Source organism: Scaptodrosophila lebanonensis, unplaced genomic scaffold, assembly GCF_003285725.1.
Source record: "Scaptodrosophila lebanonensis strain 11010-0011.00,11010-0021.00 unplaced genomic scaffold, SlebRS2 tig00000092-arrow-pilon, whole genome shotgun sequence".
NCBI lineage: Eukaryota > Metazoa > Arthropoda > Insecta > Diptera > Drosophilidae > Scaptodrosophila > Scaptodrosophila lebanonensis.
Genome location: NW_022060566.1, coordinates 4,347,125 through 4,362,635, shown reverse-complemented (window position 1 = coordinate 4,362,635; position 15,511 = coordinate 4,347,125). Strand labels below are relative to the sequence as shown.

At 39.0% G+C, this 15,511-nt stretch overlaps 1 protein-coding gene across 2 annotated transcripts in view; it reads right to left on the bottom strand.

Annotated features, from left to right (window-relative positions):
- Nucleotides 1–4,379: 4,379 nt before the first annotated feature.
- LOC115627258 (acetylcholine receptor subunit alpha-like) overlaps nt 4,380–15,511 on the bottom strand; it is a 96,397-nt gene continuing 85,265 nt past the window's right edge. The window contains exons 7-11 of one of the 2 annotated variants that reach the window (XM_030522885.1): nt 13,581–13,727; nt 12,188–12,280; nt 11,736–12,120; nt 11,037–11,609; nt 4,380–4,580 (exon numbers count right to left, since the gene is read on the bottom strand). In XM_030522885.1, coding sequence (XP_030378745.1) covers nt 4,380–4,580; nt 11,037–11,609; nt 11,736–12,120; nt 12,188–12,280; nt 13,581–13,727 — 1,399 coding nt within the window. Of the gene's footprint in view, nt 4,581–11,036; nt 11,619–11,735; nt 12,121–12,187; nt 12,281–13,580; nt 13,728–15,511 lie in introns of both variants that reach the window. The other variant, XM_030522886.1, reaches the window with a different exon arrangement.

Genomic DNA, 15,511 nt, shown 5'->3' with positions numbered 1-15,511 from the left:
CATGAAAACCTTCAACAAAATGTTAAATTATTCAAATTGTAGCTAGGATAGAATATATAGTTATATATATATATTGACCCCTAGATTTAAAAGCAATGCCTATCAAATATATGATATATAGTGGAATACATACAACAATTTTGTTACCACATTTTTTTAAAAGGTACCAAAAAATGATTTGGACAATTTTTTGCACAAAATGTGAGTATTACTAGTTTATTTGATTGTTAGCCTTTTGTTTATATTTTATATTGAATATTAAATATTCGGATATTTACAACAGTTTTTATTTAGTTTTTGGAATTGATTTGAATTGAAATAAGCGAATATCTAAAACAATTTTAATGCTGAATTTTTCTGATTTTTACAATTAAAATATTGAAATGATCAAAATCCCGCAACAAAGCAGCCACCATGGACTTTTCCAAAATGGATAAGTAGTATATTAAAGATGCTGCAAGCGGATAATCAATATTCAAAATGTATATTAATGTTGCTGTTATTACAGAAGAGGAAGAGTATGCCAGCTTCGGCATCTGCTGTTAAAAGAATGGCGTTTAACAGAATGCTGTTGTTGGGGGAAATTTTGTGGCTGCTGTTGGGCTGACGCGATTGCTGCTTACTGCTGCCTAGTGCTGCTGGTGCCACACCATTGTCCCGATGCTCAAGGACATTCTAGTGCAGCATTTGCTTTTATGGCCCTTTTCAAATGTTTTGTAATAAAATAACGTTAAACGTGAAATGCAGATATGCTCGCTCGCTTGCTTGCTTGCTTGCTAGCCAGCTTCCAGGCTTCCGAGCTGCCAGCTTGGCTTGCAAGCCAGCCAGCCAACCAGTAAGACAGCAAGACAGCAAGACAGCCAGGCAGTCAGCCACGGAAATAAAGCTATGAAATTAATGCAAAAGCATAAAATAAAGCATAGCGCCAAGTAGGCGGTAGGGTGCGGTGCGGTACGGATGGAGTAAGGGGATCGTTTGCGGCGCGACTTTTCAGTAGTTTAGCAGTTTGACATAATTTTGGTAATTTGTTGGCGTGTAAAACGCTTTGGCGCACGTGTGTGTAAACACGTATGTGCGAAAATATGTATGTGTGTGTTAGTTGGGAATTGTGTGAGCATAAATTAGCATAAATTATGCAGCAAGCGTGCAAAATGACAAAACGCAAGCAGAAAAAACAAAAAATTAAATAAAATGCATGTAAAATAAATGGCAACCGCATTTGAAACGCGCGCGCGTCGCCAGCGCATTAATTGCGCGACAAAAAACGCGCGACCAATTTAGAGAGCATGATGTCGAGAGCACTTTAATTGAATTCCAACTATTGCCTCTGCATATATGTATGTATTTATATTTATAGTCATATACTATATGCAGTACACACACTCGTACATGCATGTATGTGTGCATATCAAATAATAATTATCAGCTATGCACAAACACGTGCAAGCCACACACACAACACACGCAAATACATACATATGTACACTACCCAGTAGAGCTGGCAACTGCAGAGTCGTCGACGACCGGCACTGACCACCAACTGCCAATCATGTTTAAATCATACTAATGCTTTATTGGATTTTACATCTTACCATAATCCATAACCTTTTTGCAATGAGTGCAATAAGTGAGAACTACTTAGGATTGCATCTATGATTCCAACATTATTTGCAAGCAAGAATTTCTGAAGCATTGCATAGAGAAGTTGGGATAGAAAGGTTTTATGATTTATTTTAAGCATATTAGGGATTGACGAGGTTTTCATCATTGTGCTGTCTATTGTTTTATGAGACATAAAATGTCAACAATTTCAGCGCGGAATTCAACCAAAGTTTGAAACATTTTTGCATTTTTTCTACTTACTAATAGTACATAAATATTTCATTCTATTGTGACTTTAGTTGAGTTTGAAATTGTACACAAAGCTGTTTCGCGTTAATTTTGTTTAATTGCATTCTTAATGTTGATAAGGTTGTTGCAAATTATGACTATCTGTGGACTTTAAAGCTTTGGAGAGGAAACACATATTGCGTTCAAAATCTTGGTTTACATATTCCAATTCACTTTACACTACATACCACATTAAATACAATTTTAAAGGCTTTAGTGTTTCAATTTGTTTCTATATATTATTTTTAGCCATATTCCAAGCAGCAGAAAAAATTGTTGAAAAAAAAACCAAAGCATGAATGAGGATTACTATTATGGTTTTTGTTTTAAGGCCGCAATCCATAAATAGAAATTATTCAAATTTGGTTTGTATTATATTAAACGATTTTGTGCTTTGGGTTTTGACGTGAATTTGTTATCCTTTGAAATAGTAAGCTATTGATTTTTTACATTTAAATAAAATGTAATCGCCTTTATAAGTAAACGTATTAGAAACATTTGACAAATGTGAAAGAAACGGTTTGAAATCCGCTTATATTCCCAGAATGGCAAGTGCTCAAAAGCTGATTGGTATATGACTGTCGAAAAAAATACTACTAAGCTGCTCAGTAGTTGCAAACTTAGTATTTAGAAGCTTCTGACATACCCCAACCGGCTGCGTGAAAAATGCTGAAGGTTAGACAAAAATTCAAAGTGTAAGAAAAGGACGAAAATAAATACAATGTGTATTTTGTTTCTTTTTCTGCCCAAGATAATGGTAAGTCTTTCTTCATTTCAAACTCATTTCCTCCTTTTGCCTATATATATTTGAAATTACACTTTTCTTCGTTAATTTGTTCTCACTATATACTGAATATAGGTTTGTAAAACTCAATTGGAAGAATGATAGATCACGTGTTATAGGTACAAACTATTTATATTTTATATGATCAGCGTGACAAGACGAATTCATAGCTTTGGAGCTTTGGACACCTCTTTTCGACGGACACAGATAATATGTTGAGAACGACAGTGTCAGATCACTATATTATAGGAATTATAAATAGTTTTGTGTGAATAACTTGTTTACTTCTAAAGCCTGGGAATCAAATCGCATATTGAGAATGTTGTAGTCATATTTAATGGTTTTGCATCACTCGTGTGTGGTTGACAAAATACTAAATAAGTAAAGATAACTTTAACAAGTTAGTACTAAAGTTTTGTTGTAAGACACAGTGAAGGGTTTATAGCAGACAAGTAGCTCCCGACATATTCAAGCCAGGAGAGATTATGGAAGGGAGACATTTTTATCTTGGCTGTGGCGAATTTAAAAAGCACCTCGGACATTTTCCCTATCTACTTGTAGTTCGTAACTGTGAAATTCGTTAAACCGCAAAGTGAATTGCCACACACTGTTCTAGGGGGTACTTGCATGTATTTGCGAGTACGAGTATCTATTAATTATTTGCTGGCAGTTCACAACACGTTGACGGGGGCTCTGTTTTTTTTTTTTTTTGTTGCATAATTTCGTATGCCTCATTTACAACTTGAGCGTTCATAAACACACACATAGACAAACACTCGCACATGAAAAAAAGTGATTTGTTTTTTTTTTGTTTCTATTTTCCATTCACACACATAGACACAGACGCACAACACACACACACATGTATATGATACTTAGCTAACTTCATTTGTTTAATGCTAATTGCTGCTTGTTAATTAATTTCACTAGTTTTTCCTCTTCTTCCCACTTCGTTTATCTCTGTTGTTGTTGTTGTTGTTTTTCTTGTTTTTTTTTTTTGTTTCTTTTCAAATACAATTTGTTTTTGCTATGCATAAATATTTTTGAAATATTTTCTCATTACGTTTTCTGTTTGCTTATAATTTGTTGCTTGCTTTTGTTTTTGTTTTTTTTGGTTTTTATAGCTTACTCTTAGCCTCAGTTAGTTAGTGTACCTTTTTTTCTTTTGTTAAATATGCCTAGACTGAGAAAAAAAAACCATTTGCATTTAACATTAGTGTACAGTTATGTTAAGTATATAACAATACAGTTATTCTTACTTATAGTTAGTTAGATTTGTTTGTTTGTTTGTTTGTTGGAACAAGTTGCTGTTACTGTTGTTTTTGTTGTTGTTATTTTCTCTTCGTCTTGTATTAAGATAATTATACTGTTTGTGTTGCTCTGTCGTACACGACCAAAGAAAAAAAAAACAAACAAAAAAAAAACAATTAAAATTTAAATAGAGAACAAATTCCACAATAGAAAAACAAATGCGATTTATGTTGCACGTATTTTGCTTGTCAGACTGTCTGTGTGTTGCTGTTGTTGTTGTTGTTAGTACAAACTATAATTTATAATTCTGTTATCTTTATATGTTAGTACTAATATGCAGGAGTTGCCCGCTCACCTTGCTTGCCAACTCCTGCTCCTTTTTTTCGGGTCCTGTTTCTGTCTCTGTTGCTGTTCCACTTGCGGACTCCAGCGGTTTTTTTTTTTTTAAAAAGACTTACAACACGGGTCGTGCCACATTTGGTTTGGCCGTCGTCGATGCGATTTCCGACAACTTGATGTCGATGGGGACGCGGGTGTCGTAGAGTGTGGGCGCTTGCAGGATAATGCCGGCAGTGCCGACGACCACGGCTATTGTGAAGATCCAGAGGAAGAGACGATCTAGCACCATGGCCACATACTTCCAGTCCTCTTTAACCTGCACATTAAGAATAAAAGACAGAGAAAGAGAGCGATGATTAAAAAGCAGTTCTCTTACTATACAAGTATATAGAATTGGTGGAGAAGAGAGAGGCAGAGATGGAGATTAGATAAGCATATGACGGCAATGGAGATATCCAATATCCAGCGAGCACAGAGAATGGTCACTTAGAGAAAAAGAAGTGAGGTTCAAGGAATGGGAAATAGGGAGAAAGAGAGTTGCAAGAGGGCAAAAAAAGCGAAAAGAGAACATTTATGGAAAGATGGAGGGAGAAAAAAACCAAAAGCTTAGGAGAGGAAGAAAAAGATTTCCATTATAGCAATGAAGAAGAAGAAGTTGGGCTGACAAGAGAACAGAGAGAATGGTCACAAAAAGAAGGCTTGTAGAACAGAAGAGATATGAAACGAATGAGAACTACGGAGAAAGCAAGTTGCAAGGAGGGCATGGAAAATGAGAAGAGATTTTCAAGACGATAAGACTGAAAAATAGGTGCCAATAGTTTCTCTATTCTATATTAAAACATGTAAAGAGAGTGGCAGAGAAAAGGCGCAATTATAGACAACAGATTTTCAGAGATAAATAGAGAAAAGTTGACGATCCTTTAATACCTTAGGAGCAATCGACCGAGCAAAGTCGTTTTGCCTTTCACTCGGAGATCTCATCAAACAAATGAGAATAAGAAAGCTAGCATTACTTTCTTCCTTAACAAAATATTTCAGCAAAATGTGAGAATTTCTTTGTTGTCTTGTCACCATTTTTGTTGAAGTTTCTTCATTAGGAAGTTGTTCAATGTTCGAAGATAAATGGCTTTAGTTCGATGTGAATCAATTCTTGACGTCCATGAATTCATTTCAGATATCTTTAAGCAAGCATACTTAGACAACAAAGTGGTGTAAGCCGCACTGGTTGGACGGACAGATTCAACTTTGCATGCTGATGGATATGCAATATAATGGGGCTCTTAAATAGGATTTAAAAAGTTGGTACATTCATGCGTGTGATTCATTCCATCAAATCCCTCATTGTGAAAGTTTTTCTCGTCTTCCAAATGATTGTGGAGAAGGAAATGACGGTAGCTTTGTGTGTCGAAAACATTTCAATTTCACAATTCATTTGCTTTCGACATATTTGTGGGCATTTAATGCCACACTCTGTGGAGAGTGCTTCAGAGGCTTGGTCGATTGTTCACCCCATACATCAATTAACTATGACTTGCCTCCCTTTTTACAGAATTGGCACCCCACTTGGTATGGTTTTTAGTGCATTTCGTCTGACGTCGGACAAACAAGTTGAATTTCATCTCTCATAGTTGTACTTGCGATTGGCGATTGATGTGAGTTTCTCGAATTCTTTCAAGCAATCGAATGCCATTCAACCAAGCCAGTCTCTGTCTCTGCATGCATGGGTATCAGGTATCCTTATGCTGCAAGTCCTCAGCAGTTAACAGCTGTTCAAAGCCCAACTCCTCAACTCCCACCACACACACATTGATGTCCTTACACACACACACACATTTGGGGAGTTGTTTGCTTATGGGCGTGGCAGCCACTTCGAGCACATTAGACGCACTTAATGTAAATGCCGAAGGCACTAGACACTAGACCAACGGCCACAGCACTCGAGGCCATTCCAATCCTCCCTAGACGTGTTTTGTGCTCTGCCTAAGCTCAGCATGACATTCCAATAATGATTGAGTGTGTGCGTAATTTTAATAAAATACTTTCATTGGCATTTTGTGCGCCACAAGACATTCATTATGTCCATCCATGGCCTGACAGAAACTACAAAAGTGCGCCGCTTGCCAATCGACTTCGACTCGGACTTCGAGCTGGTGTGGATGTTGGTGTTGGTGTTGGTTCTAGTGCTGGTGCCTGATGGCTGGTGCTGCTCGTTGGACCCGCTGGACATTGCCTCCGTCTCCATCTTCGTCCCTGTATCTGGTCTGTCTCTAGTCAGTTCTGCTCTGTTCATGAGGCGCATGAAAAGTCATTAAAACTTTTGTGCGACTGCTACGCGCAGCGTGGCGTGGCGCGACGCAATTCCTTGACAGCAGCCATAAGCGTCTCACAATCACACACACAGACACACATGCTCATAAGTGTGTATGAATGTTTGTGTGTGTGTGTGTGTGCGTGTGTGTCTATGCAGAGGCACACATGTGCTGTATTGTCCAACTAGGCGCATGAAAACATAAAATGCGTACCCAAAACGGTCAGAGAGCAGCTGCCAGCTCCATCTTTCTACCAACAACCGGCAACAGACAATGGACAATGGACAATGGAAAAATGACGACAGCGAACACCAAATTGGTGCACAGTGGTCGGTTTTCGCATTGAAAGCGGCAAAAAATACAATCTCTTCTCAGACAGAACTATTCTTAAGTTAAAGCCTGGGAAAGCACTCTTCCTAGTTTCTATGAAATAATTTAACAGAAGAATGGTGTTGAAAAAATGTCAATTGAAATACCTTGGTGGTTAAGAAAAGTCTTATATTTTCAGATTCTGAAGATTCTTTTAAAATTAGAAATAGCTTTTGGATAGAGTGATGATTTCATTAAAAGCTTTTTGTTAATCCTTTGAGTAATCGCAAAAATGTTGAGATCTTAATTCGCCTAAACTGGCGTTTTCAAATGGAGTAATAAATAAATAAATTTCCTTAATTATTTATTTATTGAAGTTTAAGGTTTAAAAGCTTTTATGGTTTTTCACATTTTTTAAACTTCAATTGAAAATGAATTTCACTAGGGACTCTCAAAATATTAACTAAATACATAGTATTAAGTTGGGAAATTAATATGGCGATCCTAGTTCGGAATGTAGAAACTAAAACTCTCAAAGTTCTGTTTCTAAACAAATAACGTCCTTTACCTTTATGCGGTGCTTTGGGGGAATAGGAGAATTAATTTCGTTGCTATCGTGGCATATGTCTAATATTCCGAATAAAAATGCAAACTTTGTACGAATTATACATGAAGTGGGGAAAATATTATTAAAGAAAATATCGAGAAAATGACTTTATGATACTACTTGTACTTAAAGTTATAGACTACATATAGACGAGTACACTATGTTGAAGTATTATCTTTAAGTTTGAATTGTCCACCAGTAATCGCCATTTAATCAAAGTCCAAATAACATAAAGAATAAAGACCCATGAAATGCAAATAAGAGAAATAACCATGAATGGCAATTATCTCTTACTCTTCTTCAAAGCAAAGATATTTAACATGGGGGGCATATCTCTAGATGATGTTTGAATCATGTTTAAAGATCAACACTATGGAATTATAAAAAACCAATGAAAATAAGGAAAGTGGAAGCCATTTTACCGTTTCTGGAACAATGAAACCGTCCAAACTATGGTTGGCTCGTTGGTAGTTGTCCACGAAAGCCCCCCGAATGGGCCACTGTGCGATAGAAGTATACCTATTCTATACATATGCTCTGTAGCTCTGTAGCTGCAATAGCAGCACATGTTTTAGTTATTGTTGTTGCTATTTCGGTTGCTGTTGTTGTTGGCTGTTGGCTGGTGGCGGGCAACGAAGGTCAACAAAAGGGCAAGACGGCAGACGGCGTAAACGTATGGACAAAATCATCATCATACGTAAAAGCAGCAGCGACTAGAGATGTGCGATGTCTATATCTCATCTGCGATTTTGTCACAAGAATTCCTTGCTTTGAAGTGAGCTTTTGGTTGAATATTCGTGTTCACTTCTCACACAAACAACATGTAACCTTATTAATATCGAAAGTATACCAATATTTGGCAAAAAGCTGTTTAGTAATATTTTGTGAGAAGCTGTTCCTCAATATTATCTTTAAAGATGATATAATAACTACATTGAATATTTGATTTGAAAATAAATTTGTTATGTGTCAAGCAATTATTCGACATCTTAAAAATCTCTCTCTCACTCTCGCTGACTGCAAAGATAATGCGTTCATATCAAAAAATAGCTTTCAAACATTTTTGGAATAAAAAAAATAAAATAAATGGCAATAAATTGTCTCTAAAGATGATTGTATTATTATCGATTATTTAATAAAAATTGAAATTATAACTCATAAGATTGATAGCTTTTAATAAAATGTTACAAATGTTGGTTAAAAAATAGTCCTTCAAACTATTTTTTAAGATGATGTATTATCATAAAATGTTTAAACAACAAAGTGTCCATTAATTCTGGATATTTTTTATATGATTTTTCCCGGTTTCCACTCTCAATAGTTGTTAGCTTTTACATTTCTCCATTTGGTTCACTTAAGTAGATAAAGGTAAGCTGTCTGTGCTCTTAACATTAAGATCTCTTTATTTCACTTGTAAATACATAAAGTTTTAAGAAAAGTGAATAAATTAAAGTTGAAAGTGTCCCTTAAACTGCCAACAAAACTTAATTGTGTGCTATTAAAAATATTTGCAGCGAAGATAAATTAGAATAGTTATACCTAGTTAGTTGTAGGCTAATGTATTGTTCATCTCTAATGGGAACCTCATCAGCGGCAACATGCGATGAAGACGTCGCCGGCACCAGCCACTGATGGCTAGTCAGTTCTTTGTGTCGACGGCGTTGAGTGACATGTCCAGCCGTTTCCTTTGGAGCCATCTTTTTCTCTGTTCCCCCCTCTCTCTCTCTCTCTTTCTCCACACATAGTATGTCTTTGTATCGTTCGCACACTTGCGTTTTATAGTGTTTCCCTTCTGGCTAGGTGTTACCCCGCGGCCGCTCATCGATTATTGACGTTTTAATAAATCTAAGCTAAGGCCGCTCTAATTTATTGCGCTTTTGATTGCCATCGCAGGACAGGCGGGGTGGTTGAGGATGGGGTGACGAAACGAATCGAGCCGAACAGCATCTTATTAACATGGCCGCCCAGGGGCGCGCTCCACTTCCGCCCCGGGGATCAGCCGCCAGCGTTGAGAACTGAACAGAGCAGAACAGAACACTAAGCTGTGGCAATGATAAGCGGCTTTGCCCATGAAATTATGTAAGCGAGAGAGCAGCGCCTACAGCCGCACATCAATCGATAAAAGCGTCGACGCCGCCATGGCAGCCACTTGGCCTGATTTTCAAGCGTTTGTCGTTTGTCGTGCGTCGCCTTCGCCGTCAGAATCAGAATCAGAGTCAGCATCAACGCAACTGTAACCGTAACCGTCGCCTGTTGTCAGTTCAAGGCCACGTGACATGTCCTTTACCACAACCTGCCGCCACCCCTGCCCGCATATCGCGCACCCATTCAGATGATCCAGCGTGGTTGGTGCGGTTTACATCAATTAAGTGAATTGTATCCTGGATCTTTTCCCAAATCTGTTTCCCCATGAAATTTGAGGGAATTCCCTTAAGATTATGGTCAGACATGCAAATAATTTGCACAGAAATTTAAAAGTAACTCCTAAGCTTCTTGGGATATACAGGATTGCTATTGGTTTTGTTTTATACTAAAGTTATATTAACTAATTCCGCTTATCTTAAAATATAGAAAGATTTTAATACAAGAGGGCCCTTTCTAATTCCGCATTTCTTTTAAATTCATTTCACTAGTGGGCCTTAAAAGTCTGTTTCAAACAGCTTTCAAAATATACTTAGAATTGTTATTGGTTTTGAAAAAAGTAACATTGTATTCCTGATATAGTTAACCGTAACCATCGCCTGCTGTCAAGGCCGCGTGACATGTCCTTTACCACAACCTGCCCGCATATTTCACACCCATTCGGTTGATCCAGTGTGTTGGTGCGGTTTACATCAATTAAGTGAATTTTATCTCTGAATCTCTGGAATTCCCTTAAGATTATGGTCAGATATGCAAATAATTTGCACAGAAATTTAAAAGTAACTCCTAAACTTCTTTGGATATACAGGATAGTTATTGGTTTTGTTTTATACTAAAGTTAAATTCCTAATTCCGCTTCTTTTTAAAAATGTTCACTAATTATCGTTAAGATATGCTTATAAGTTCTAAATGTGTGTTATAATTTAGTACCAAAATGTATTCGAAATATAGAAAGATTTTAATACAAGAGGACCCTTTCTTATTCCGCATTTCTTTTAAATTTGGCGGAATTGCCATCAAATTCATTTCACTAGTGGGCCTTAAAAGGCTGTTTCAAACAGCTTTCAAAATATACCTAGAATAACAATTCTAGGTTTTGAATAAAATAACGTTGTATTCCAGATATAGTTAGAGAGTTTGTGTGCAAATTTTTGATCAGTAAGGACTTTGCAGACATATATCTCGCGTATATCATATTACATATCTGACTGTTGGAAGCAATAATATTGCATTAGATTTTCAGATCGAATCGAATCGAGCTTTAACCTTTATATACAAGTAGTAGAAGAAGTGTGCATTATATTTTGTAGAAATAGTAGAATAGTAATAAAAACTAAAATCGTTTGAGTTCAGGGGTCTCGCAATGGAAATGTTGGATCAGGTGCTTTATTCTTTCGGCACTTACCCGTGTGCTTTCCTCCTCCTTGCGCGTCTGATCCGCTATGTACGTGACGCCATCCATGGCCTTGTGTAGCTCGGGACAGGTGTGCCAGCGTTGGCGCACCGTTCCACGACCGGAGCAGCAATGCGGTCCGCCCTCGCGCTGACAGGCGGGCAGTATATCACAGGCCGCGGACGCTGGCGGCGGTGGTGGTGGCGGCGTCGAGAGGCTGCCACCCGCTGCCGTTGAGCTGCTGGCATTTGCCGCCGCTGCTGCAGCTGCTGCCGCCGCCGCCGCCGCTGCTGCGGCTGAGGTTGTGGCGCGTCCAGCGCCGTGAAGCAACTCAGAGGATTGACAGGCAACGCCGGCACCCATGCCCTGATGGATCTGTATGGTGCCGCTGCAGCAGGAGTCCGCCAAAGTTGATGCGGTGGCCACCGAATTAACGGTCGTCGTTGACTTTATCACATTGGGATTGTTGCTGCCAAGCAGGTCGCAGGTGGTTGTCGACGCGTGGTGCTGATGCGCGTGCTGGGGCAGCGGTGAGAAATTTGCCGACGAGGTCGATTGCTGCCTGTACAGATGATAGGAGGAGGCCTGGCTGGCCTGATGCTGTTGTTGTAGTTGTTGTAGTTGTTGTTGCTGTTGCTGCGACTGATGCAACGTGGTGGTCGAAGAGGATTTGCCGCCGCCGGCGCCATGTGCATAATAATGATAGCCGGCATTGCCTCCACCAGCAACTCCGCCAACGCCAACGCCACCGCCACCATTTCCTGTCTGACTCGACGTCGAGGTCATCTGACGGAACTTGGTTGGCGTCAGTGGATGATCGAGCAGTGAACCACCGGTCTGCTGATACTGATTGTGATACTGGGCATCGATCAGCGAGGAGGTGGTCGAAGTTTGTTGATTCACCGTCGATATGGTCGGCGGATAGAGCGAGCTCAGGTGGCCAGTTATGGTGGAGGCGCCACAACCGCCGCCAACGCCGCCGCCGCCGACACCAATAAGACCGCCCCCCAGCTCATCCATCAGATTGAGGTTATGTACTCTGTGTTGCAGGTGTGGCGATGTGCTGCGCGATGTTGTCTTCGGACTGTGATGCATGCTGCAAATTTTATAATTCACTTACAAACACAGCTCCTCATCCCCCCCCTCCCACTTGGGGTACTTACCGCGACAGAGCCACAGGCGGTGGCAACGGTGGTATTTGATCCCTCAGTTCGAGTCCATTGCAAGTGCGCACCATTAGGCGGCGCGAGGATTTGCTGCAAATATCAAACAAATTATTTAGTCACTATAACTAGCATGTGAGGCTAACACTAGTATTTAGACGTAGTGCCTGACCAGCCATCTATTTATGTTGGTGAAATACTAGATAACGAAGATATTAGCTTTCGCCATAGGCGTAAATGTGACTCAATTTTGAAGTGAAACTTCTTCTTCTTGAATGCTGGATCGGCAACCTTTTCTGTGACGAAACCAATAGCACGGTAACAGGCGCACATAAATGAACAGCAAGTAGACCAGCTGGCAAAGTTGTAATTATGAATGTAAACAAAAAAATCAGCTGTGTTATGAACCTAACGGTACAATCTGAAATTTAAACAAACTTGGTGTTCTCCTATCGGTCATATTTCGAAAACATATTGCTTCACAAAAAAAAACCCGCAATCGTCAGCAGTTGATTTCGCTTCTGCTCATTTATGTCTACCTAGTGGTTTTCCAGGAATATTTATCAGCGGAGTTTCTAGCTATTTGCTAGCGGGGTTTCTATATCTTGGTATTTGATTGATTTAAGTGATTTTTCTAGATATTTTCTGGCGGATTTTTAGCGGATTTTCTACCCTCTCCCTAACTTCTTATAATTGTTTTTCTAGCCATTATCTAGCTATTCATGCCGGTTTTTAAGCAATTTTCGAGCGGGATTTTTCTGCTATTTTTAGTGGATTTTCTATATATTTTCTGGCGGGTTTTTAGCGGAATTTTAACACTTTCTATAGCTTCTTATAATTGTTTTTCTAGCCATTTTCTAGCTATTCATAATAGTTTTGAATCAATTTTCTAGTCATTCTTTTTAAGTAAATTTTAGATTATCTAACGATTATTGGTGAATTATTATAAAGGCTCTCCTCACCAATCTTAATAAAAATCAATCAAATTAAATTATTTAAAAAAGCCATTAAGCTCCATTTCTGGCACGCACATTTTTTTTTTGCTTGAAAGGAATCTGTAAAAATTCTGAAAAAATTTATAAAATTAATGTACATCTACATTTCTTTAGATTATCAACAACCCTAATACTATGCTATACTAGATTAGGAACATCTTCGTTGCAGACTTAACTTTATTACAATTTTCCACAGACTTCTTGTTATTGATGCGTATGTATGCTATAATTGGAAATAATTGAATAACCCCCCGACAAACGAAAGAAGTGAAACTTTTTTATTTCTTTTTTTTTTTTTTTGGTGAATGTAACTTCAAGAATCCAATGATTTATTTTGCCGCTGAGACAAACTGAGTTGATGAGTTGGCCGTGTAGGGATAGGGTTCGGATATACTTACATCATCTCGCTGATCGGATAGAGCGGGCGTCTCATGACCAGAAAACGCGGCAGCTGATTGATGAAAACGGTGCGCACCCAGGGCGCCATGGTGTGTGTTTGTGGCGAGCGAAAGTGTATGTTGAGGACCAGGACCGTCACGCAGATGCTGTGGGCAAAAGGAATGGTTAGGGCTCAACCTATGCTTTGCCATTGAGTTGCCGTGTGATTAAGTGCGTCCTCTTCATGGCCTGGGTAATTAACTTTGAAACTTACACACATAGCGACACACACACACCCACGACTAATTAGCAGACAGGCAGAGGCGAATGAATAGACAGACAGACAGGCAGAGGGAGGGAGAGAGAGAGCCAGAGAGGGATTGAGGGAGAGAGCGATAAGGAGGAGGAGGAGGGGGAGGAGGGGTCGAAGGTCGGAAGGACGCATTGACAACGAGTGCCCAACAGGACAACAGAACAAACGAGCGGTCCCAATTTCGTCCCCAGCCCTGGCAGCTTAATTACATCATTGATGCGGCCGGCGACTCCTGTTGCGTCTGCCACCGTTCCACAAATGAAGACGTTGCGGTGCTGCGGCATTGCGGGTCCCATCTATGGATGGTGGCGAGTGCAACAATTGAGCCTCTGCGCCCGGGCATATGCTGGTGTCCATTTGGGTCGGCCGGCCATTGGGCAACTTGCCCATTCTTCCGGACAACGTCGCGCTCTCTTTTGTTTACAAATAATTAAGCGGCCATTGCGCCACTGCCCTCAGCTCGGCCATCATGTGTGGGCGTGGCAAATTGCTGTAAATTGTTGGCCATTTATGAAGTTTGACTTCCAGTCCTATCTCTCGCCGTCTACACTGACAAAATGATGGCCATCTAATCGGATTAACGTTGAGTATCATGCGCCAGACCAATGAGATTGAAATTGTGTGGCATTCAACGAATCTAAGCTTATTATGTTGAAACGCTTTCTAATTAATAGACGATTTTGTGATTTATTTAACAGATTTCTAAAAATACATTTTCTTGATAAGATGCTTTTTGAGAAAATGTAGCAATTACTAGTGAGGGGGACATTGGTAGTTAGTGTTGCTAAAAGCCGTCGCTTTATTTAATGTTGCTATAATTCGCCACTCTTTTTGCATAATTCTTATCTTCGTAGAGTTCAAAAATAGCTCTCACTCGAGACAAATTTGCGTTCATTTACTTAGTTTACGCAGATCCGATTGTTGGAGCGGAGTTTGTTTACTTATTTTAAAGTCAGATTTGTTGCGTCAGATACACAGTCCTGATTTATAGGACGATTTTGGTCACAAAACATCACTTAAGTTTGCTTTTCTATTTGTTTTGTGGTCATTTTTTTACGCATTTTGGTATTCTGATTACATGTCTTCATGTTCATGATCCAATTCTTATATCCATCGAATTAAAACTCTCACTTAAAAAGACAGTTGTTTATATTTGTTTTGTTAGTTACCGCAGATCGTACGATTTTTAAAGTGAAGTTTATTTCTGTAGCTTTGACTGGCAAATAAAATGAAACGCTATCTCGTTAAAACGTCAGATATTTTGCATCAGATACGTACTGCTGATTTAAAACAGGTTTCTTTTGTGCTGAAATATTGGTTAAGTTTGCTTTTCTATTTGTTTTTGCGGTCTTTTATAAGGCACTTTGCTATTCTGATTACATGTCCTTATGTTCATGATCCAATTCTTATATCCATCAAATAAGAACTTTCACTTAACAAGACATTTTGTATATTTTATTGGTTAGTTACCGCAGATCGTCCTGTTTTTAGAATGGCTTTGGCTGGTAAGTTGAATCACAAGTTCTCTCGTTACAACGTCAGATATTTTGCATCAGATACAGATTGTTTAAGTTGGCTTCCGGTAACTTGCTGTTCGATTACATGCCTTTATTACTTGTGTGTAATCAATCAGCTGTT